This window comes from Salvia splendens, chromosome 5 (genome assembly GCF_004379255.2).
Source record: "Salvia splendens isolate huo1 chromosome 5, SspV2, whole genome shotgun sequence".
In the NCBI taxonomy this organism is placed as follows: Eukaryota; Viridiplantae; Streptophyta; class Magnoliopsida; order Lamiales; family Lamiaceae; genus Salvia; species Salvia splendens.
In genome coordinates, this window is record NC_056036.1 from 40,416,607 (window position 1) to 40,442,121 (window position 25,515).

At 37.7% G+C, this 25,515-nt stretch overlaps 1 protein-coding gene, 2 long non-coding RNA genes, 1 other non-coding gene and 1 pseudogene across 4 annotated transcripts; 1 reads left to right on the plus strand and 4 right to left on the minus strand.

The window, feature by feature from the left end:
* Positions 1–710: 710 nt before the first annotated feature.
* LOC121802875 lies at positions 711–1,825 on the minus strand. The gene is made up of 2 exons (XR_006050869.1): positions 1,357–1,825; positions 711–904 (listed from the first exon to the last, which is right to left on the minus strand). It is a non-coding gene; the product is annotated as an uncharacterized LOC121802875 (long non-coding RNA).
* On the plus strand, positions 1,454–2,097 carry LOC121802876. Its single transcript, XR_006050870.1, has 2 exons — positions 1,454–1,575; positions 1,820–2,097. It is a non-coding gene; the product is annotated as an uncharacterized LOC121802876 (long non-coding RNA).
* Positions 2,098–3,784: 1,687 nt separating this feature from the next.
* TRNAT-AGU lies at positions 3,785–3,858 on the minus strand. Its single transcript has one exon. It is a non-coding gene; the product is annotated as a tRNA-Thr (tRNA).
* A 3,274-nt stretch (positions 3,859–7,132) lies between these two features.
* On the minus strand, positions 7,133–16,485 carry LOC121804295 (annotated as a pseudogene).
* A 2,430-nt stretch (positions 16,486–18,915) lies between these two features.
* LOC121802044 (alpha-1,3-arabinosyltransferase XAT3-like) lies at positions 18,916–20,590 on the minus strand. The gene is made up of 2 exons (XM_042201588.1): positions 20,273–20,590; positions 18,916–20,192 (listed from the first exon to the last, which is right to left on the minus strand). Exons 1-2 carry the CDS (start codon positions 20,481–20,483, stop codon positions 19,033–19,035), a joined length of 1,371 nt encoding a protein of 456 aa, XP_042057522.1. The 5' UTR covers positions 20,484–20,590; the 3' UTR covers positions 18,916–19,032.
* Between the last annotated feature and the right edge of the window lie 4,925 nt (positions 20,591–25,515).

The following is a 25,515-nucleotide window of genomic DNA, read 5'->3' on the forward strand; positions in this document are numbered from 1 at the left end:
TATTTTTTATAAATATAACTAATTTTTGTCATAATTTATTGGATTGATCGCATATTAATTTTATCGGTAGCAACCCGATTAGCCCGCTGGGTTAGCCAGAAACTCGAGCTTTTAGGGTTATGGTTGAACTTTTATAACCCGAAAAAATCACAACCCGATTAGCCCGCACCCGATTGACCCGCAACCCGAGTAGGGTTGGCCCGAAACTCGGTGGGCCGGCCCGATTGATATCCCTAGATTGATGTAGAAAATATACTTATCAATGTGTGTGTGAGTTGTTAAATGAGCATAACATATGAATAATTATCGAATAATTATTTTCCCAATTGATCTTTTGGTTATTAGATCATCTCCAACGGTACTGCAGAACCTAAAATACAGTAGGAAATTACCTCCACCGGTATTGCAAAACTAATCCCATTATAGATTTTTGAAGAAAAATACATATCTTTAGGTTTGCACTAAAAATATAAAAAAACTTTTCAGATTTTGTTTTATTACATTAAGTCTGAATCATTTTATATTTATCAAAATTGGAAAAGGGAAGAAAGAGGGGAAGGAAGAAAAGTAAAAATACACAGAGATAAAAACTTACCGGCAGCGTTTCTGTCACGACCGCACTTTCTAAGGATAGAAAGCCCGGTTGATCGCGACTAGGGGAGGATGAAAGAAGCGGGGAAGAAAGGGGAAAATTGTGGCGCAACTGAAACTTGAACTGAAATAACTCGAATTTATCTATATCAGAGTGATTGATACAAAGATTGTAAACTCGACTTTTACTTTGCAGCGGAAGAGTCAAGAGTAGATGACATCATGTATGGAGACACGACGAATCCAAGTACTATTCTATCGAAGGATCTTCATCGTCTATGCTCAACACCGTCCGCCATCATCACTGCTCAACCTGCACATTTTTAAAACATATGCAGGGCTGAGTACTTGGTGTACTCAGTGGACACGTGCCGAAATATATTTTACTGAAAAACTAGTTTTGTCAAGCCACTCTTTGAGTGAACTCAGGGTTTTAGGAAAAGACCGAGAACACTAAAACATTTTCCTTTTTCTTTTCCTTTTTCAAAAGCGATCTTTCGATCTATTTTTTTGGAACATATGCCATATCTGACTAACTCCTACCCCTCTCCTTATTTATGCGCTTTGCGAGAAGTATGAACAAGTGTGGAGGTGTTGTGCTATCTTGGTGCTTTACTGCAGAAAGCTAATTGTTTTGGTATTTGTTCACTATGAAGGGGTTTTACAAGTTGTTTGCTACTGTTGTGAGGTTCCTAAAGCCATGATTCTATGTTCTTGAGCCTAGCATGATGTTCGAAATAAAGCAGCGGGTGTGCTAGTGTTTACCTCATTCTCGGTGACTCATTCGAACGCCGGACTGCCCTCTCGGTCTTCACCACTCCTTCCTCCCTTGCTGCACTTCTTGTGTATTGTGAATATAGAGAGGTGTGAGGAAGAAGATGGTGGTGGGGCTGGTATTTATAGCCAAAACTCCTTGGCATTTTGTGTGTTAAAGATTCTCTCTTCTTTTTGATTTTGGGCTTAAAGCTTCACTACTATATTGGTGTAAGGCATTGTAGAGCTCCAATTTCTATTTTGAGCTAACAACTAACCTCTCTTTTTGAGCTCCATAATTATGTTGATTATACTAAATTGGTGTAAGTTGAAAAGGGACAAAATGTGGCTATCCTCACAGCTGGAAACCGCAGCCTTGGCTGCCTATTTCTCCCCTTCCTTAAATGAGCTTGTGTCTCTTTTCTCCCTTCTTATGTGACAAAAATTTTGATACCCTTTTGGTGTAATATTGTAGGTACACTAGCTGCCTCCTTGGAGCTTTATGGAAGCAAGAATCGAGAGGGAGGAGGAAGGAGAAAGGGAAAGGGTTCCCTTCTTGTAGCTACTTGGTTCCCATACTAATTTAGCCAACTCCTAGTCTTGCTTAATAGAGTTGGTAGGATGAAAAGTGTCATATAGGTGTGAGTGTTGTCTCTTTCACTTATGTAATTATGTACTAATAGCATCTCCATTATCCATGTAATTGTATTTCCAAATTGTACTCTTAATAAAAGCATATCTCTTACTTTTATACTTGAATGCATTTCCTTGCAACTTTATTTCCAAGTGTTTCTTCGTCCAAAATTTTTTTATACTCTAAAAATCCGTGCACGAAAACTCGGGGTGTTACAGTTTCAATGGCGTGGAGAAGAAGACATGTATTCTTCTAATTTTGGTTGGTAATTAATTAGCGGGTTGGCCCATAGTATAATACACATTTTATTGATTAGTTAAAAAATACACACGTTTTTTTTCTAAATTAACAAATATAAATATTAATTAGTTATGCCTATTAATATTGATTAGTTATGCTTTAGTAAATGACTACATAATTTGATAGCTTTTAAATTTATGTGTACCTTTGGGTTAACTTTTGTAGTACTTTTCTTGTATTTAAATTTCTAAAATATGCATTTTTTTGGTTTAATATATAGTAATAGATTTCATATATTGTTATATTAATTAATAAATCTTATCATATTATTTAATTTAATTTAAGCTTTTGACAAGTGTCTTGATGTTAGTGTGTAATTTAGATAAAATATATAGGTATGATTGAAAAGTATAAAAAGTAAATGAGTATGGAATATTCTTTTGGATTTGAGTTTAGCGTAAATGGTTGGAGTAAAATCAATATTTAGTGTAGCATTTACACTAAAATAGGTTTGAGTATATTGTAATGGTTGGAGATTCTCTTAGTTTACCAAAAAAGATTAACTAGAAAAAAAACACAGTTGTTAAAATAACGAAACATCTCAAGGCCCTTCCAAGGTCGAAAACTTGACCCTATTCTAACGAAAAATCTATCCTACTAATTTGGTGTTGCAATTGAAATTGGACTAGAGTTGATATTTGAATAGAATGAAGTGCACAGATTTCAAATTAAATAATGTTAATGATCTGGATTCTTATCTTAATCTGTATACTGTATACAGTGGAATTGAAAAATCCCATTCACAACCTAAAATTTTGCCATTCAAGTCTGAGCAAACGAGTTCTCCTTGGGCTTGAATGAGTTCCTAAGCCCATTGAGAGTTTGGGCCTCAATGAATACGGAGTATTTGATTGTACTGATATTTTCTAATAATAATCAACATCATATTTAATGAGAGTGAATGGAAGAGAGAGAATTCAAAAAATACATCTACACAATAGTTGTATTAGTAACAAAAATCATAGAGAAGATAGTTTGCTCTACATGGTGTTCGCATTTTTAATTGCATGTTTCGAGGAAGAAGAGAAATGAGAATTAAAAGGGAGATTTGCAAATGTGAGGGAAGTAGTATTTCATTTCTAGTAAATTGTAGGGAGAATGAAATGAAAATTGTGGTGAGAGTTAATATCACATCACTATGTTACTTTCTTAATTCACCACTTTACTACACATGCAACAAAACATCACCATTACTACACAAAAAAAACAACATTAGTTCAAAACATATTCATATGTATTGTCCAACCAGATTTCAAATGAGTAATTGAATCATCCCAATGTATTTCCCAAGTAGATCATTTGAAAATCAAATCGTGTCAAGACTTCGATATGTGGCTGAATATTTAGAAAAGAAAATAGATACATCAAAGAGGAATCATATTATTGTGATTTAAATTGTTGTAATACATCACAAAAGGTTATGAGGGAAGAAAGATGCGACACAAAAAATCAGAAAACCTAAATCAATTAAGTCAAGATTTTAAAAGAAATAAATCTAAGTCTACTTGCTCTCGTTGAGAGTCGAACTCAAGACCTCCCGCTTACTAAACGGGTGGTCTAACCAACTGAGCTACGAGAGCTTATTGAAGTTTTCCGTTTGCGCTTTACTATTCCTAATTTTAAATACATAAACTATTCAGAATCATCCAATTCTCATTTCGAGGAACTAGTGTCAGCATTCGTGCTATACACGGGACATAAGATTTTTAAATTATGTGTAAATAAAGATAAAAGAGAATGAGTTAGTTAGAATAAAAGATTAGTAGTAAAAATAAATACATAATAGAAAGAGAAAGAAAATAAAACATGTGCAAATAAAGATAAAAAAAAAGTAACAACTGAATAAATTGAACAAAATAAACAGCTCAACAAAATATGATATACAAAATACCAATAGTTCATAAGTTATGGAAAACCTCTTTATAAACAACATTAAAAGTCGAATCACCCCTATTATCATCATCCTCATGTTTACAAACCAAAATCTCCAGACCTGCACAACTTGTAACTTTAGATATAGCAACATACAATTGTCCATAACTGAAGACTGGTTTTCGTAAGAATACTATAATGATGTTTAAAGTTAAGCATATGTATTAATTACAATATTATAATACTAAGAAAAATTAAAAATATTATAAATAATTAAAAACATTATAAACAATAACAAAAAGAGAAATGTACTTCTCTTATATGCGTGGAGTAAAATAAAATAAAACAAATGACAAAGAAACGACTAAGGATCAAAGAGTATGAGTTAATTAAAATAAGATAATTAAGAAGAAACTAGAAATAATATCATTATGTACACTTAAAAAAAGTAATGTAAGGTCCCAATCCAAGTAAAGCATTTCCTATTCGACACGGAACTTTATACATTTTTATTTTGTGAGTTGAGTGTAGAAGAATAAAATAACACAGAGAATAAAGTAGAGATGGTGTTTCCATTAATTAGAGTAAAAAATTAAAAATAGAAAATGTATTGCTTAAATTAGGACAAATGAGATATATACTAAAACTTATAGATTTAAAAACATGTTTCAAGAATTAAAAAAATCAAATGGTAATTATAATATTTTTAATTTTCAAATAAAAACATTAAAATCACAAACACATATACTTAACACAAAAAATCACTAATATAAAATACTTTATGCCCAATATTATGACCGCTTAAGATTTCTCCTTCCTAAAAGTGTAATTGTCAATTGAGTGTCATTACAAATCCAATAATGGAATGCAAGAATAGTTTTGAAATGGAAAAATAATGTCGTTTCCACCATAATTAATTTATGGGACTATTTTCCGTGGACAATCCAAAATGATAAAATGAGACTATTTTTCATGGACGGGGGGAGTAAGAGTACTTAAGTAGAGAGAAAGTAAAGAGAGTATAGAATAATGTTGAAGGGGATTCTCCTCTATATTAATCTCTCGCTTACCTTACTTTCTTTCCACTCTAACTATTTATTACTTCTATTATTTTTTCAAAACACGTCCGAAAAAGAAACATGTCATCTTAGTCGGGACGAAGGTAAAACTTGATGGGCTGCTCATTCTTTTTTAAGTTTGTGGTTTTGAGTATCTATTTGCATATTGCAACTTGCATATTGTTGCTATTACTAATATTACTTCCTAGTTCTTCATAACATGATAACATTATCTACGTTGCTATTACTAATATTACTTCCTAGTTCTTCATAACATGATAACATTATCTACGCATCTTCAATTTAACTCTGGTTCCTAAATTTTCAAGTGATAATTTTATTGTTTATATTGTCATTTATAATGGTGTGAATTAGTGTGGTTAAATATATGGTTAATAGTAGTTTATGAATCATGAAAAAAGATTACGAAAGTTTTGGTCATAAACTAATCTTTCCTATGAAGGAAATTTTTTATGTACAGTATAACCTTTTGCAATATTTTTAGATTACAAATCTTCAATAGATGTTCATGGAGTTCTTTGAAGTGAGGCACATTATAATTTTTTGTATATAACCTTTTGCAATATATTTTTCATAGCTATTCATCATTAATTTAATAAAATATACTGTATAAATTATTTAGTATTTGTACTTGGACATGCAAATCGAATTCGCATGAGTATGCTCCCTAAACCCTATTCTTCCTATAGCTCTAAATATGGCCCAAACAAAGAGCCCATCATCTAAATAGAAGTAAAACAATTAAATAACTTTTAGCCCAAACAATGAGCCCAATAACTAAATAGAAGTGAAACCCTACTATTTCAAAATCATGTTTCAGATATTAGAGAGAGCAGCGGCGCCTCTAAATATGGCCCAAACAAAGAGCCCATCATCTATTTAAAAATGTTTTCAATCTTCTTCGAGAAGTTTGCATTTGATTGGATCATTTTTTGTCTAATTACTTTTGACATGGCTCTAGGGCCTAGGTAGTACAGTTATTTTCCCTCCAAAAAAAAGAATAGCAATGTCTTTTCCACTTTTAAGTAGTATAGATGCCACCAACCCTCCAACCCTATAGCTTACACCAAGTTTCGGCATTTTATCCATATAGTCTATTATTGAATTTCATTATATTATTTAATATTAGTGTGTAGTTTACCGGTCTTGTCCACCTAATTTTAATTTGGCGTTTTTTTAAATCATGTACAAATTTTGAATGAAAAAAATCACATCATATACTTTATATAATATCGAACGTATATAATTCTGCATAATATAAGGCAACTAATTCATAACTCCTCATAAGTGAGTATCATTTTAATCTAACACCATAAATTTCATGCCCTGATTTCTATTATCTTGACTGATATTTTTCCAAATCAAAATCCTTGATGTTAATCATCATTATTTTCATATGCTTTCAAACGAATTCGTTTTTAACTTCAATTCTTTTTAATTTAATGATACCACGTACGTAGTTACCAATTAATTCACATGATCATATTAACTTCTTTTGATTTCATACAGTCGTTATATAATTTCAAACATTTTCATATAATTCAGATAGCATATATGGTCACATGAAATAATATGAAATCTAACATAAATGATCGACTATTTGACCACATGATTTCCCGTACATCACAGGATCAATTGACTGTAATTTTTGTTTGTTCGTAAATCACTTAAATTGAAAGTGTTACAATAAGAAATACTAGAAAAACAGGTGAATAATAATCTACAATTAATGACAGATGAAGAGAGTAACTATCTAAATGGTAAGACATTTTTAGATAAACACTTTACCGATGAGACAAAATTGACATATTACGATGTAAAAAAGGATAGACAAAGAATACATATTACCTGACAACGATTGTTCAAAAAGTAAACAAAGAAAATGAATGAAAACGTTATATGATCAAGGAGGATAATCAAAAGGAAGTGGATTAGTAGTGGAGGGATCCTTTAGGTCCGGGTGCACGAACCCATAATTCCTGAGCACTTGATTATCCTTAAAGGTCAACGCCTTCGTCATGGCATCAGAGCAGCTCTCGCCCGAATACATCCAGTTATGGTCCCCACTGCAGGGCTGGCATCGGTGAAGTGCGTTACGAAAGGCCTCCGCAAGCCAAGCTTCTCCTTAAGCTGCTCCTCCCACACCCTAGCGTACCCATCGCTCACCTTCTCTGCGTGCCTCCGCCTCAGCGCCGCCACATTCCTCTCGATCTCCGTGTACCTCGCCGTCACATTCTCGATAGTCGGAACTGTAAAAATCATGGATTAAATATGCCCGGTCAATGGTTTTGACCAAAGAATAAATGTGACGAGACATTTAATTTTGTGAAATTAAATGATATAACGTCGATCTACATTTTACGTAGATAATGTAGTATATTCACTTTCTCAAATCCGATTTCCGGTGAGTGAGAAATAGTGGATTAAAGTTGGGCATAATTAGCTTTTAATTAAAGCTTGGAGCATGTGCTTAGGGAATAATTAACTAGTGTTAATTATCCCACATTGGAAGATTAATACATCTTTAATGTGTTTAAATTAAGTGACTTTATGTTACTTAATAATTATAGTGGATCAAGATGGGTGAAAAAGCCCACACGCGCGCACACGCGCGCGCCACCGCCGCCGCCCGCCCCGCCCGAGCCCGTGGGCGCGGGCCCGGGCCCGATCCCGATCTTGATCTTGATCTTGATCTTGATCTTGGGCTTGGGCTTGGATCTTGGCAATTGGTCTTTGGGTGGGGTTTGGGCTTGGGGCTTGGCCCAAACTATTCTTTTTGGACCACCGCCGAGTCAGCAATCCAAGTGGCTTGACACGTCGTCAAGCGAGGCACAGTCACGGCTGCCACGTGAGAAATCCACACGCTCCACATGCGAAAGGCACACGCCTGCCACACGCTCGTAACCGACGTCGGTTACGAATCTGCCATGATGAGCCTTCATGGCTCGGTTGACCCTGCATGGTGGCTTAGCCTATAAATAGGCTAGCCATACCACTGCATTAGGACACACCATTACAAGCCTTCTGCATCATCATAAGCTCTCTCCCTCTCTCTGCATTGTCCTTCTGTCGAAGCTCTGCCCTCTCCTCTGATTGCGGTGCTGCATCAATAGAGACGTAGCCGTTTTACCTTTGGGGACGACACGCCAAACCGAAGAGCACTACCGGGGCGTATCTCGTCTTGCGGGAAGAGGCCTCCTCGACTCGGCTAAACATTCACGGTTTATTTGTTTCATTGTAATTCAGTTCAGTTTCGTTTCTTGTATTCCTTCTTTTGGGTTGTATTACGCCCGGCTTTTATCTCTTGTAATCCAGAAACCAACAATCGCAAGACGAGATAACTTGCCTTTGAAGGGATTTGGACCTCCTAAACTGAACTAAAACTTTCGAAACAATTAAAACCTTTGCTGGAGATGTCGACTGAATCTAACACCACTGCTGCCGCCACCACCGCCGTCATTCCCTCCACCATGGCGACCACTGGACCGGTCAATACGTCGTCAAATCCGACGATGATGCCCACTCCCGGGCGCTATCCCTCTTCATCAACAACCCATTGGGAGTTCGTTAACCCCCTTGGGCTCACTGGTGGATCCACCTCGAGTGGATCGGTTGGTTCCACTTTTAGTGGTTCCTTCGGATCCTTTAATGGATCAAGTGTTGGGGCTTTCGGGCCTCACACGAATGCTGGGGCCTTCGGGTCTCATGCGAGTGCTAGTCCCTTCGGGGATAGTACGTTCATGGCGGGCTCTATGCCTAACGTGAATGGTGGGGGCTCTATGCCCAACCACGTTGTTGGCTCCTTCGGGGGCAACAGAATTGGTTCCTTCCAAGGACCAACTGCGGCACCTTTGGCACCAAGAATGATGCCACCGGCCGAGAAACCACCCAAGTTTGGAGGATCAGACTTCAAGAGGTGGTACCAGAAGATGTTGTTCTACTTGACAACATTGGGCGTCTCCAACTTCCTCACGGAGAACGAGCTGCCCGCGCCAAGCGACCAAGAGACTAGGCTCGAAATCATGGCGGACTATGAAGCTTGGAGAAAAGGGGATTATCTATGTAAAAACTTTATTTTAAGTGCATTAGATGATAGCCTCTATAATGTATACTCCAATGTAACCACATCTAAACAAATGTGGGAAAGCCTAGAGAAGAAATATAGCATAGACAATGCTGCAGGGATTGAACAGGTTGTAGCATCCAAGTTTATGGACTACAAGATGGTCGACTCTCGACCCATCATGGAGCAAGTCCAAGAGCTCCAAATGATCATCCACTCCTTAGTGGCTGAAGGGATGACATTGCCCGATAAGTTCCTAAGGTGCACGATCATTGACAAGCTCCCTCCAAGTTGGAAGGACTTCAAGAGTTATCTCAAGCACAAGCGAAAGCAGATGACCCTTGAAGACTTGATCGTGAAGTTGCGCATCGAGGCCGACGTGCGCAAAAGTGATCAAAAGGCTAAGGGCTTCACCCCAAATGAGGCCAAAGCCAATCTGTTGGAGCGGGGCGGACCCTCCAACAAACGCCCTCGCCCAAACCGTCCAAACGACAAAGGGAAGGGAAAGCAGCCTTCTGCTTCAAAGAAGTTTGAAGGCGACTGCTACAAGTGTGGCAAACCAGGCCACTTTGCTAAAGACTGCCGCAGCAAGAAGAAGAAGCCGGCTGCCCACGTCATTGAGAAGGAATTCAAGGACTGGGATGAGAACGACCTCATTGCTGTGGTCACTGAAGAGGTCAACCTTGTCAACAACAACAAGGGTGGCTGGTATATTGATACCGGCGCTACTGCACATGTTTGCGCAGATAGGAGTATGTTCTCCACCTACAACAACGTTGAAGGGAGAAAGATAAACATGGGGAATCAAGCCTCGTCTGAAATCCTCGGAGTTGGTGATGTAATCCTAAAGATTACGTCTGGCGTCTCAATCACCTTGAAGGATGCGCTGCACGTTCCGGACATCCGGAAGAACCTAGTTTCAGGATCAATACTAGTGAATAAGAGTTTTAAACTTTTATTTGAATCCGATAGGTTTGCATTGTATAAGTTTGGGAAGTCCCTCGGAAAAGGTTATGTAACCGACGGACTTTTCAAGCTTAGTGTAGCAACACTGCGTGTTCCAAAGCCACTGGCTAATAAGAATAAAGCATCTACTTCCTCTTATTTGATTGAGTCTTCAAATTTGTGGCATTGTAGATTGGGACATGTGAATTCAAAAGCTATTAAAATGACTAGTGAATTTAGATTTACTAAAGGCTAATGAATTGGATACCCAAGATAAATGTGAAATTTGTCTTGAAGCAAAAATGACTAAGTTGCCGTTTCACTCGGTTGAACGAAGCACAAAACCCCTTGAATTAATTCACACGGACGTATGTGATTTAAAGATGGTGCAAACAAGAGGTGGTAAAAAGTACTTTATCACTTTCATAGATGATTGCACAAGGTATTGCTACATTTATCTTTTAAGAAGTAAAGATGAAGCAATAGAAGCGTTCAAAAATTCTAAGAACGAAGTTGAGAATCAACTTGGTTGTAAAATCAAAATGATTCGAAGCGATAGAGGAGGCGAATATGTAGCCCCGTTTGAGGAGTTATGCAACGCAAGTGGTATAATTCATCAAACAACTGCTCCATATTCACCACAATCTAATGGTGTTGCAGAACGCAAAAATCGAACTCTAAAAGATATGATGAATGCACTGCTTCTAACTTCAGGATTACCACATAACATGTGGGGGGAAGCTGTTTTGACAGCCAACTATATCTTGAATAAGATCCCTCTCAAAGGAAAAGATGTCACTCCTTATGAGTTGTGGAAGGGAAGGAAGCCATCCTACAAATACCTCAAAGTGTGGGGGTGTTTGGCAAAGGTGATGGTTCCTCCGCCCAAAGAAGTTACAATCGGACCTAAGACGGTTGATTGCATCTTCATTGGATATGCACTTAACAGTAGTGCATATCGATTTGTTGTTCACAAGTCTGAAATATCGACTATCACAGTAGGAACAACAATTGAGTCGAGGAATGTTGTATTTCTCGAAAATACATTTCCTTGCAAAGACAAGGAAAAAGTCTCAACCAATTCTGAGACAAGAATTGAAGAAGCCACTAGTTCTAAACAAGTGGAAGAAGAAGCCACTAGTTCTAAATCAGCAGATGCGGAACCTGAATCGCGCAAGCGTGCAAGGCCCGATCCAAAAGATACAGTACTAAGACGTGGTAATAGAGTCAGAACACCAAAAACTTTTGGTCCTGACTACATTGCTTTCATGTTGGATGAAGAACCAACATCGATAAAAGTAGCCTTTGCTGGCCCAGACGGGCTGCATTGGAGAGAAGCTGTTCAAAGCGAAATTGATTCAATTTTGCTAAACCACACATGGGTGTTGGTTGATTTGCCCGAAGGTGCTAAACCTTTAGGATGCAAATGGGTTCTTAAAAGAAAGTTTAAGGCCGATGGAACAGTTGATAAGTATAAAGCCCGATTAGTAGTAAAGGGTTTTAAACAAAAGGAAGGACATGACTTCTTCGATACCTATTCACCTGTAACAAGGATTACATCTATACGAGTGCTTCTCGCTATTGCTGCATTGCACAATCTTGAGATTCATCAAATGGATGTAAAGACCGCGTTTCTAAATGGTGAACTAGAAGATGAAATCTATATGGAACAACCCGAAGGGTTTGTAGTACCTGGACAAGAGAAAAAGGTATGCAAGCTCGTAAAGTCCCTATATGGATTGAAACAAGCGCCATTGCAATGGCACTTGAAGTTTGATAATGTGATGTTATCAAATGGGTTTAAAATCAACGAGTGTGACAAGTGTGTCTACATCAAGAGCACTAATAACGGTCATGTTATAGTGTGTCTCTACGTTGATGATATGTTAATCTTGGGTAGCAACACTCAAGTAATTAACGATACAAAGGCCATGTTAAAGAGAAACTTTGACATGAAAGACATGGGTCTAGCCGATGTAATTCTTGGAATGAAGATTCTAAGAACGAATTATGGAATCATCTTAACACAATCACATTATGTTGAGAAGATATTGAATAAATTCAAAGCCTATGATGGCGCGCCGGTTAAGACTCCAATTGAACTCGACGTTCACTTGAGCAAGAACAAAGGCGAGCCCGTTGCTCAAGAAGAGTATGCACGGGTCATCGGGTGCATTATGTACTTGACTAATTGCACTCGACCTGACATCGCTTGTGCCGTGAACAAGTTGAGTCGTTACACGAGCAATCCAAGCAAAGAGCATTGGAGAGCTCTTGTAAGGGTTTTGAGATATTTAAAACATACTCAAAATTATGGGCTACGCTTCCCGAGATACCCCCCGGTACTTGAAGGGTACTGTGATGCCAATTGGATATCCGATAATAGAGACTCACTTTCAACAAGTGGATATGTCTTTACTATTGGGGGTGGTGCTGTATCGTGGAAATCCACAAAACAGACCTGTATAGCCCGATCAACAATGGAATCGGAGTTCATTGCCTTGGATAAGGCTGGTGAGGAAGCCGAGTGGCTTAAGAACTTCCTTGAAGACATTCCATGTTGGTCTAAGCCAGTGCCACCAATGTTGATCCACTGCGATAGCCAAGCAGCTATTGGAAGGGCAAACAATGGCTTCTATAACGGTAAGTCTCGACATATACGTCGACGACATAACACCGTGAGACATTTGATCACAACAGGGGTGATTACAATTGACTATTTGAAATCCACAAACTAAAGAACTATCACAGTGGTAACCCAACCATGATGACTGGAGATCCCAAGAACTTGGTTCAAAGGGACAACTAAGCTATGAGAGTTCATGGAAAACACCCAAACTATATCTATTCCCTAAGAGCAATAGAGTGTTGGAGAACTTGCCTAGTGGTAAAGGCTAAGTCTATGACTTTTAATGGTTCTTAAAGATCTCAAAGAGATGGAGTTCTCAAAGAGACCAAGTATGGCAAGGTACTTGACTAAGAATAACCTATGTAAGTGCGAAGTGTGGTCGCTTCATAAAACGTACTTATGAATCCAAAGTGGTGTCCAAGACCGCAATGGACACAAAACGTGAGAACGGATGAGGTTGGGGTGTTTAAGCGTTAACACCATTGTCTCGGTGCACGCCGTGGGGGATTAGTTCAAAGCATCGCGCTACTAAGCCGTCTGTGTATCCGATGGTGTCGACTATGGAGGGTTCAAAGTCAACAACTACCTATCCTTACGCTTATATACCTCTCGAGGGTTGAGCTTATGTCTGCATGCATATGCATTTGTCTATTTCCACTCATGTGGGGGATTGTAAAAATCATGGATTAAATATGCCCGGTCAATGGTTTTGACCAAAGAATAAATGTGACGAGACATTTAATTTTGTGAAATTAAATGATATAGCGTCGATCTACATTTTACGTAGATAAATGTAGTATATTCATTTTCTCAAATCCGATTTCCGGTGAGTGAGAAATAGTGGATTAAAGTTGGGCATAATTAGCTTTTAATTAAAGCTTGGAGCATGTGCTTAGGGAATAATTAACTAGTGTTAATTATCCCACATTGGAAGATTAATACATCTTTAATGTGTTTAAATTAAGTGACTTTATGTTACTTAATAATTATAGTGGATCAAGATGGGTGAAAAAGCCCACACGCGCGCACACGCGCGCGCCGCCGCCGCCCGCCCCGCCCGAGCCCGAGCCCGTGCTCGTGGGCGTGGGCGTGGGCGTGGGCGTGGGCGCGGGCCGCGGGCCGCGGGCCTCGGGCCCGATCCCGATCCCGATCTCGGGCTCGGGCTCGATCTTGGACTTGATCTTGGACTTGGATCTTGGCAATTGGTCTTTGGGCTTGGGGCTTGGCCCAAACTATTCTTTTTGGACCACCGCCGAGTCAGCAATCCAAGTGGCTTGACACGTCGTCAAGCGAGGCACAGTCACGGCTGCCATGTGAGAAATCCACACGCTCCACATGCGAAAGGCACACGCCTGCCACACGCTCGTAACCGACGTCGGTTACGAATCTGCCATGATGAGCCTTCATGGCTCGGTTGACCCTGCATGGCGGCTTGGCCTATAAATAGGCTAGCCATACCACTGCATTAGGACACACCATTACAAGCCTTCTGCATCATCATAAGCACTCTCCCTCTCTCTGCATTGTCCTTCTGTCGAAGCTCTGCCCTCTCCTCCATCCAGTTCGCCGGAGCTCTACTGATTGCGGTGCTGCATCAATAGAGACGTAGCCGTTTTACCTTTGGGGACGACACGCCAAACCGAAGAGCACTACCGGGGCGTATCTCGTCTTGCGGGAAGAGGTCTTCTCAACTCGGCTAAACATTCACGGTTTATTTGTTTCATTGTAATTCAGTTCAGTTTCGTTTCTTGTATTCCTTCTTTTGAGTTATATTACGCCCGGCTTTTATCTCTTGTAATCCAGAAACCAACAGGAACAATATCAAGCCAATACCCTTCGAAATAGTATTCATCCTCGACGTAGATTTTTTCACCCCACTTCTCCTTTAGATACAAGTAGATGAGGCCGGACTGATCATCAGACTCTGGAAACATCTTGTCCTCGAAGAAGGAGCTCAGGGTTTGACCCCATTTCGCGTAGTCCGGAGACTGTGGGCCCATGCTGGCCCACACGTCTAAGAAGTCCAGGGCCCACTGGGAGTTGCGCAGGAGGAACACTCCTGCATTGATCCCTGTCCACGTGTGTTTTTCTCTGAGTAGGTGTGCCCAGCCGTGGACGACCATGTTGCGGCGGTGGTAGCAGGGGAGGGGAGGGAGGAAGTCCATGTCGGTGAAGGCGGCGTCGGAGTCGACCCACCAGATCCACTCGGCCTCCGGGTGGGCCAGCATGGCGGCGCGGACGGCAGCTGTCTTGGCCCAGAAGGAGAACATTTGAGGGTGGAGGAGGGCGTTGTTGTAGAAGATGTCGATGTCGTGGCGGCGGCAGTAGTCCACCTTGTTCTTGAACAGCTTCAGGAGGAGGTGGTCTCCGATGGGGTTCTTGCAAGGCCCCACGGTCACCATCACGATCCGGGTCAGGGCTCCGGAGGCGAAGGGAGGGGTGCTGCTTCAGCCACTCCCGCCGCTTCTCGTCCCACCCCTTCATCGGGGGCGACGACACCAGGCTGTAGCTCAGGCCTGGGTCGTCGTAGAAGTTGCGCTCTGGGGAGTCGTGGCGGCGGAGGGAGGCGGCAAGAGTGGGGGCGGTCCGTCGTTGGGGGGGTGGAGGTTGTGGTGAAGGCAGACCAGAAGGAGTAGAAGAACGTGAACACGACAAGAGTGCCGCTGACGAGGCGGAACAGGGCGGCGTCGAGCGACGCCGCTATGCTCCGCTTCGGCGTTGCGGTGTGGTATACCATTTTAATTGGAGATGAATAGTGTAACCGTGAGTAGTGGTGGTGGTTTTATGGTGGTGAAGGTGGTCATAAAAATGTCGGTCAATTTCGCAAATTAATTGGTAAGACATATTTTGTATTTAGAGTTATGAATTGGATTCGAGTAATCAATAGAAAAGTTCGACAAGGGATATGTTGATAATTGTAATTCTACAATATCTGATTCACAGCATATACAATTGAATGGCATGTTTATATATAATTCATTCCTGATTCTTAAACATTACCAATTCTAAAATCATTCAATCAATTCTGTAAATACGATATTATACACTTCTATCCAAATGCAAAACTAATTCAAGACAATCTCTTAGTCAGGTCATATATCACTTTTTTACATCTTCTATTTTGCAAAAATTAACACCCACATGCAATTTTACTCGTGACTTATGAGTCGATCTCATTTATTATTTACTAATTTTTATGTCTAACATTTCATATACTGGAAGCTAATTTAAATATGTGATTTGATAATAAAATTCTTAAGCAAATAAATTCAATTATAGTAGTAACTAGTATACTAACTAAATTAACATTAAAATTAAATCACATACCTACTCTACAATGTGTGATCATACAATCTAAGGTCAAAGGTTGGGCCCGCTCTTGGGCCGCTGAAGAATGATTTTGGTCTGGACCATCGCACACGTGCCTCAGATGTTTCGGCCCATTAATCTTCCCCAACTGAGATGGTTTTGTTAATTTGCTGGTGTATTAGGGATTATTATGTCTTCAATTTAGTTTTTAGGATTAAATACAGAAATTTAGAAAAAGGAAATATGTGTAAGATTTTTATTTGGCCTAGAAAGTGGTTCCCTGTCACCATAGCCAAAAATGACTACCCATAAACTTATTTTAATTGATCTAATTGTAATTATAGTGTAATTCAGCCTATAAAAAACCCTTCAGTCTAGGATCTAAAGTGACCAAAAAAAAAGATATTTATATATTTTTTATTTCTCGAATTTATTTGTATGATAGTATGCCTTCAAAAATAAGATCGACACGAAATCATATGAATGACTGGAATAAATGATGGTGGAGAATCCCCAAAAGGCTAGAATATTGACTGCTGATGATATGTTATTTTCATTTTTTACCCTTAATTAACACTTTTTTCTCTTTTGTTATTCTTTTCTGATTTTTATTAGATTTCTTATGCTCAACATCATATTAATTCAACGGTAGAGGGATGAGACTTTTGATTATAATTAATATTCTTGTTCAAATTTCAACAACGAATTATGGCATTTATGTATAAATTTCCTTTTCAAACTATTGATATATTTGAACTTGAGAAAAGTTTGAACAAGTCCAAGAAATTTCCTTTTTAGCTTTAAGTAATCCAGATATTTTTCAATAAGACACTGATCAAAATTTGTTTATACTCGCGTTGTTGGTATTAAGATCCAAAGCATAATACAAATACTATTACAATTTTTCTTGTTTTAGAGGGATTTTAAATAGCATGAAGTAGTGAACTACTAATAAAGTTGTAGCAATTTGAAATGCTAGTATGGATAAAAATTAGCCTAACATTAAAAAATTAAAAAGAGTTAGTGTTTATTTGCATGTCAATTGACCTTTAAATAGGTCTTCAATTGCCGATTTTGAGGGGCAATTCACATTCTTGGTCCTGAGTTGTCCAAAACCACTAACCTTAACTTAGAAATATGACTTCAAACCTAATGAATTTATCTTAATTAAGTTAACAAATTAAGTATATAAAAATTACTTTTAATAATATAATATATTAATAAATATAGGGTTGAGTATTGGAAGGATAAAGTGGTTAAATAGTTCATATTTAATTAATCATACAAATTAAAGTAAATAATGAACAAGCTTGATTTATTTTAAATGTAAACCCCCAAATAGTAATAGTTGCTAGTATTTTTAAACCAGCGTGACAATTTTTTATAGCTTTTGTACTATGAAATGAACTTACATAAATAAATTTAAATACTACTCCTAATTTACATAATAGTAGTAGTATCTATGTCCCACGCTACTTGACACACTTCTTTTTCACAGTCATTTTAGAAAAATAATAATAAATAATTAAATTGAAAAAAAAGTAAAATAAGAGAGAATAATATAGAGGAAAGTGTTCTCTAAATTATTGTTTTGCTTACTTTATTTTTAGACCACTTTAACTATTTATGTATCATATTTCCAAAATAATTGTGAAAAAGAAGTGCGTCAAATAGCATGGAACGAAGAGAGTATTACATAAGAAAAAACGGTTATATCATGATTTAGCTTGTGTAGTATGAACTCAGTTAATCTTAATATTTTAGTAGTGGAAATGAATTTTGTTAGAGTTTCATTGTCACATAAACTAATTAAGAGCTAACGTGTGCTAACACAATAGGCTTAGTGTTTAAAAAACAGATTTTTATAATTGCGTTGACAGCAACAAGATCCATGGTTGTAACTTGCAAGGCAACTCCTCACTTTCTGAAATTCCTATAATAGTTTCAATTTCAAGAAGAAAATTAATTTATTAATTAAAGGACCCAACTTTTCCATTCTTTTTCCCTTGGTACTACTCAATCTTTCATAAAAGAAGATGAAATCGGGTTCGACAAAAGCCGCTTCTTCCTAGGCTAATGGCCGGCTTCTGTGGTTTTTTATTGCAAATTATATTTGGAAATTATGTAGTCGATTTCATAGCACTATTTTTTCTACAATAGAGACATTGATGGCTCTAATACAATTAATTTACCATCTTGACAATACATTGTAATGACAATATGTGAATCTAGACTTTTCCCAAAGTTGAAGTCAAGAGTGATGATCCATGATGCCCTTCTTCCTCTTCAAGTCATAGCCCGTGTGCTTTCTATTCTTCATCCTTTCTTTTTCACTATCTAAGGGATATAGTAGAATGCATCTCTTGCACGAAATGTATCTCGATTATTTTGCAGTTGATTAGTATTCACATCACTAACACATACACAATCCCAACATTACACATTAATCAACATTCACTTAGTAATAAATACATCCTAATCACACCAAATCGATTTTTACTCATATATTGTTCCGAACCCCATTACAACGTGAAAAAACAACCTTGTCCCACGTCGATTCTTATAATCGAAATGAACTACCTCAATCGATATTTACTCATATGTTGTTACAGACCGCAGTGCAAGGTTAAAAAACATGGTTCGCGTCAATTGTGTAAGACAATTTTGATAGACTAGTATTTTGGGATCAGTTCTATTACGTTACAAATCAATCTATCAGATGGTATACACTTTTGATAAAATTTGAAAATCATAACAAATGGAAACAAAATGTGCCCAATTTTAGTGGGTGATCAATACAATTCTTGTATGTACAAAGACAACTCAATCTTTTGTAACTATGACCAAAACAATCATATTATCTAGCAAATGAATCCGTAACAATACTAAGCGCTTCAACAATTGTCTCCCTAAATCGAGCAAGATTGATTCTTACATTCTGTTGATCAAGAAATACAATTCTCGCAGGTATGAGACCACGTTGTATGAACACCGATCCCGGATCGGTAACGACCGAGCTGTTGCGGCCGTACAGCTTGACCAGCGAGCTCTCGTCGGGGTCGATCCGGTAGCGCAAGTAGCGCACGCCCATGGCGCGGGCCGTGTCACCGTAGTACGTGTTGGAAGCCCACTCGGTGCCGAGAAGTTCAACTTGGATCATCACGGCGCCCGTGGGCAGGAATATCTCGTTCGTGAGCCCGGCGCCGTGGGCGCCGAGCAGCACGCTGCACGAGTTTATTAGCCGTGAGAATTTCTCGATGTTCGACGCTAGTTTCGACCGTTTAACCACGAGTACCTGGAACCCGGCGTCCTTGATCATGTCGATCATTTCGTCCTCATTGAGGAACCTCCTTGTGCCAGTGCGCGACAGAAGCACCAGCCTCGGCCTGGGTACCTGTGACACATGCGCGTACCGCAGGCTAAAGGTGGCGCGCAGGAAGGTACGGAATGCTGGCATTCCGTACCCTCCTGGGATGTCACTGGCATTCAGTGCCAGGTTGTCATGGTACTTTAGCCCGACTACAGTAGATGGGAAACAATGGACTGTAGCGTTTGTGGCCGGGTTGATGGGCTCGTGGTACGATAAACGGGAGAGGATTGCGCGGTATTTTGCGACAAACGAGGGCTTGTAGTCCTCTACGACAAGGAGCACGCGCGACCCGAACTGCTTGGTGGTGATGTAGAGGGGGATGATGATGTCATTAATCTCGTGGAACACGTTCCCCGTGCTCCCCGAGGAGAACACCACGGCCGGGAGGCCGTGGTGGAACTCGCACGAGGGCGGGTCCGTGTTGTTGCCATACAAAATCATCCGAACAGGGGAGATCGGTTTTGGTAAGTCTTCTTGTCGCGCGTACGGCCGGATAGACGTCTCATTCTGCACGTCCGAACCGGAGGGTATGTACACGGTCATGTTCCCTGTGTCGATTCTTACGGGTTTAGTGGATACGCAGTGGACGGAGTGGACGGCCGTGTCGCAGGCGAAGCCCGTCTCATCAAGTTTCCTACGATCCTCCCCTGTTTCAAAACAGAGCAATTCTTCTTCTTCAAAAAAAATGAAAAACAGAGAGGTTGTGATTTGTGAAAGGTGTAACTACCTCGAACTAATCTTGATAAATGAAATTTGATGAATTCCTTCTCATCCACCGTCTTCTTCGCGGCGGTTCCGCCGTGAAAGTGTTGATCGAAGGAAATTCTCTGCCCGAATACGAAGAAATCGAGACCAAAGAAGAGCAAAGGTAAGGAAAGTAGTAAAATGAATGTATTGAGACGAAAAACAAGCTTCTTCTTCTTCTGATCTTTTTCCATTTTCACAGCATGTTGTGTTTAAGAGAGGAGGAATAAGAATGAAGCCTTGAAACTGTGGATTTTAGATTTTGTTCCCTTTAACTTACATGTCATTCTCTTCACATATTATTATGGTCACTCTTCCAATAATAGTATTTTATTTATTCGGGTGTAATTGAAGAATATCGCCTTTTGAATAATCTGCAATTTAGATTAATATGTTTATAATCTAATTGGGAAATAGGGAAGTGTGGAATCTTATTAAGATTATGCAAATTGTAGAGGACCTTCCTTAGTGATCGAGTTTATTATACAAATTGCTAAAGCCTAAAGGGGTTGAGAAGTCAAATTTGTTATTCATCATAAAGCGTTATTCATGCTTGGTACGAAAGTAATGAACATATCGACCAATAATCTAAAATAAGATATATTATATTAATAGGTCATCCAATAATTATAAATTATATGAATATTTCATCTTAAAGATTTTTGGAGATTACAAGTAAAGTGCTATTATTGGCTTTATTTGTTGTTATTATTAGACTAAGTAAATCCATCGGCATACCTAGTTATAATTCTCTGTATTGATTTATAGGTATCTCAAAAGGTGAGCCATTTGATTTAAAGATTTAAGATTATTTCATTCTCAAATATAGGGATCGAATCTCAAATCATTAGTTAATTGAGAATTGACCTGTCTCATGTCACTCAATCGCGTCTCTTAAATAGTACTCCTTCCGTCTCATAGTAGATGTCACACTTGGGAGATGACACGAGATTTTAGAAGATGCTATTTTGTGTGTTAAGTGTTGAGAGAAAATATAATTTTATAATAGATGTGAGAAGGAACTTTTTCCAAAAGAGGAAATGTGACATCTTTAGTGGGATAAATTAAAAAGGAAAGTGTGACATCTACTATGGGACGGAGGGAGTAGTATTTATTTTCTATGGGCAATTTAAAAAAATAATAGGAGGATAATATCACCACTTGATTTTATTGTTAGGCGGTCAATACTAAGAATTATGAAATATGTTTGTCATATTTTCATTAGCATAAACAAAAATTATCTAACACTTGATCATCCAGTTTAGTTGGGTATTAATTTGGTACTATTACAATTGAGTTATCAAAAGAAATTAAACGTGTGAGATGACGAACAACCTAACAAGCGGTTAGGCAATGATACAAGAATGCTACTAGTCGACTAATTTTAACTAATACTATAATAGACACTTTTAATAAGTGAAAAATACAATTAAAAATAAGATGTGGTTAGACAATCCAACAAGAATGTTACTAGTCAAGTAATTTTAACTAATAATAGACAATTTCAATAAGTGAAAAATACAATAAAAAATCTGACGTTCAAGATGGCGAAAATTAAAGGAAACCATTCCTTTGTGGACGTTTCCATCCGCATGTGTTTTCATTAAATTTTAATGATATAGAATAAAATAGTTTCTAATAGGCCTAACAAAATTGAGATTCTTCTCATTGGAGTACATTCTTACAAAAATGGGAAAGACTCAGTCGTTGTATTAGTGGTACTAACTAGATCAAATTTAAACAAAAATAATAAACGAATGAAATTATAAATCATTGTCAAAGAAAACATCTCTTTCACAAGATGATATTGAAGAGTTCCACTTAGGGCTGACAATTTTTGATACGACACGATAACACAACACGGATCGGCACGGAATTAACACGACACGAACACGCACGTTCAGAATTTGGGTCCTTATAGGGTCGACCCAATAAGAACACGAAGATAACAGGTTGGGTCGGGTCGTGTTTGGGTCGGGTTTGGGTTATACTTTTAAGAAAAAAAAATATTTTTTATTAATTAAAAAATTAGTAAACTTTAATTTTTAATTATTTTTGTTGATTAAAAATATTATACTTTAATTTTAATTAATTAAAAAATATTATACTTTATTTTTAATTAATTAAAAAATACTATACTTTAATTTTATTAATTAAAAATTATTAATTAAATTTTTTAATTATTTAATTTTATTATAAAGATTTAATATTACTATACTTTAATTTATTATTTTGATTAAGAAATTAATTATTTTAATTTGGTAATTTTTTATTTTATCGTGTAATATCATGTTTAAATCGAATAATAAAGAGTTGACTTTTTTCTAGGTGCACGATAACACGCACAAACCCGACTCGAACCCGTTGGGTTGGGACACGATAAGAACCCGATGATTTCGGGTTGGGTTGGGTTGGGATTAGGTTGGGTCGATAATGGGTTGACACGATAACGACCCAACCTGCACGATTTCACAGCCCTAGTTCCACTTTTCACTCTCCGTTCTTCTCATTCTTTTTGTATCGTTGTGGCTTACTCAAGTTAAATTGTCAAACTGATCCAGCCAGCCTATATATGTCTGTTACCTGCAAAATGCGGGTGAGTGGATCCACTGGAAGCTCAAGCTGATCAACTGCACTTAGATTCGACTAGAGTGAGATGAACAGAAGATCTAAAAAGTGTGTTGTTCAAAACCTTAACCCACAATACTATTAACTAGTATAGGAAAGTAAGGATCGATCCTACAGAGATGAGGCGTTTGAGATTTGTTTGCATGACACGACTTGGGGATGATTGCTGCCACGCTTCTAGGGGATGAGTTAAGTTAAACTACTAGACTTTGGAAAATATAAACTTAACTAAACAGATCAACTCGCAGAACGAAACTAAACTACTTGATCAACTTAACTTAACTATCCATAAATGGACAAACAGAATAAATGGGGACTGTCAGTCCCCTGCAAAAAGCACTGTAAAGTAAAAACTTTCTAACAACTTCATCTTCTTCAACAAATCAACATAGAAAACAGAATAAATAACAGATCTGAAAAGCTAAGGAAGACGAAACATCAGAACAACTCATAAAATTAAATCTACTCCTAAGATCTAAGCTACAACTACGTAAAAACACAAACTAACTCATGCTCATGCAGAAATGAAACAGAAACTACTAGATCTAAACATCCTAAACACCTTCAAACATAAAACATCAGATCTGACCTAATCAAAACATAACAAGATATTTTGAAGCTAAGACATGCAAGATAAAAGGGAAACTGAAGGCAAATCAGAAAGATCATGCACAAAACAGAACACTGCGGCGGAAAATGAGAACATAACTTCAAATTTACTAAATCAAAAACATCAAAGCGTTAACATCAAAAGTAAACGAAAAACAAACAAGGAAAACAGTAAAGTGTTTCATCACCCCTTCTCGGAGTGGAATAGAAAGAACAGAAAGCTGAAAGTGCAAGAAACTATCACGAAAACTATCACGAAACTACCATCTAACCAAACTAAGACAGGACCAAGTGTGTGTGCAAAGGAATCAAGAACAAGAAATGAAATGAGGTCCGATTTCAGCCCTAGAAAAGAGCTGAATTCCTAAAGATATCCTAACTAAGAAAGCTTGTGAGACCCCCCCTTCTAACTATGGCCGGGACTCCTTTTTCTTGTGCCGGGCTTCCTTTATATTGAGAGGCGTAGGGCTCTGATCCCTAGGGTACCATCCTCTCTTAAATGTCATTGCTGCCCTTCACATTTTGTGGTGGGGTCTCTCGCTCTATCTTCCATGTGGAACTCCTGCTGGCTCCGTTTGATTCTTGTCTTGATCCGCTCAATGCCGCAGTTTTTGCCTTCTTTTCTCGATTCGTGCTTTCGCCCAACTGATTTGTTCTATCTTCTGAAAATGGCGGATTTCACACACACCTAGCTCAAAATTGGCTATTAGTTTACAGAATTTTAGGCAACTTTACTATAGAACACATGCATGAAACGAGTCTCATCAGATATGCATCTGCTGATACATTTAGATTAGCGTATGGTGATTAACGATAAAATGATTTCCTCGTAGAAACACCTTAAACTTTGTAGGTATTAATGAACTTGATAAAGTTATGAGAACCAAACAAACCTTGTTCCCGGAGAGAAGATTGCATTGGAAAAATGTAAAGGTCAAATGTGTTACTACTATGTTTTAAAACATTCAATCATCAGATATGCATCTGCTGGTACATTTATATTACCGTATGGTGATTAACGATAAAATGATTTCCTCGTAGAAACACCTTAAACTCTGTAGGTATTAGTGAACTTGATAAAGTTATGAGAACCAAACAAACCTTGTTTCCGGAGAGAAGATTGCATTGGAAAAATGTAAAGGTCAAATGCGTTACTACTATGTTTTAAAACATTCAATACTTTAAATTTTATACAATTCTCTCGATTTTAATTATTATGGCACACAGGGAAATTCGGTCATTTCACATATGCAACTCGTATAAGAGGGTGTACCTACGTTCTCTCTTATATTGAAGTTTTATTTATTGAGATGTTGAAATATGATTCATGCGTTGAAGTATAATTAATTGTTGTGCAAAATAAATAATGATATTTTACCTTTAGTTTAATCTATCTCCTTCTTTTTAATTCTAGTCATCCATCTTTCTAATTGTTCTAGTATTTTATTTTAACTACGGTAAAAATCTTATATTCTGTTAACTCTTTTCACTTAAATATTTTTCCTCATTTATTTCACACATTTTTCTGTAAATGGGACAAGTAATAAGGCATGGAGAGTAAAAAGTAAATTAAGTCAAATTTTAGATGAGTGGATGCTTTAATTCAATGTAAAAATCATATAATGTACGTATAATATAACTATTTCAATTTCGGGAGCCTAGTCACGGTTGTCCTTGATTAGTGCATAAATATTTTCGAATTAATTGGGAGTACTATTAATCACTATTACAAAAGCATGTACAAAATGTAATACTCCATCCATCCTATAATAAATGTCACACTTTCCTTTTGAATTTGTCCCACAAAAGATATCACAATTCCTTTTTTAAAAAAAAGTTCGTTCACATATTAATATAAATATACAATTTTCTTTCTCTATCTAACACACAAAACAACATCTCTTAAAATTTCATCATATTCCCTAAGTGTGTCATCTATTATGGGACGGGGGAGTATTAGGACACGGACGTTTACGTATACACGACGTA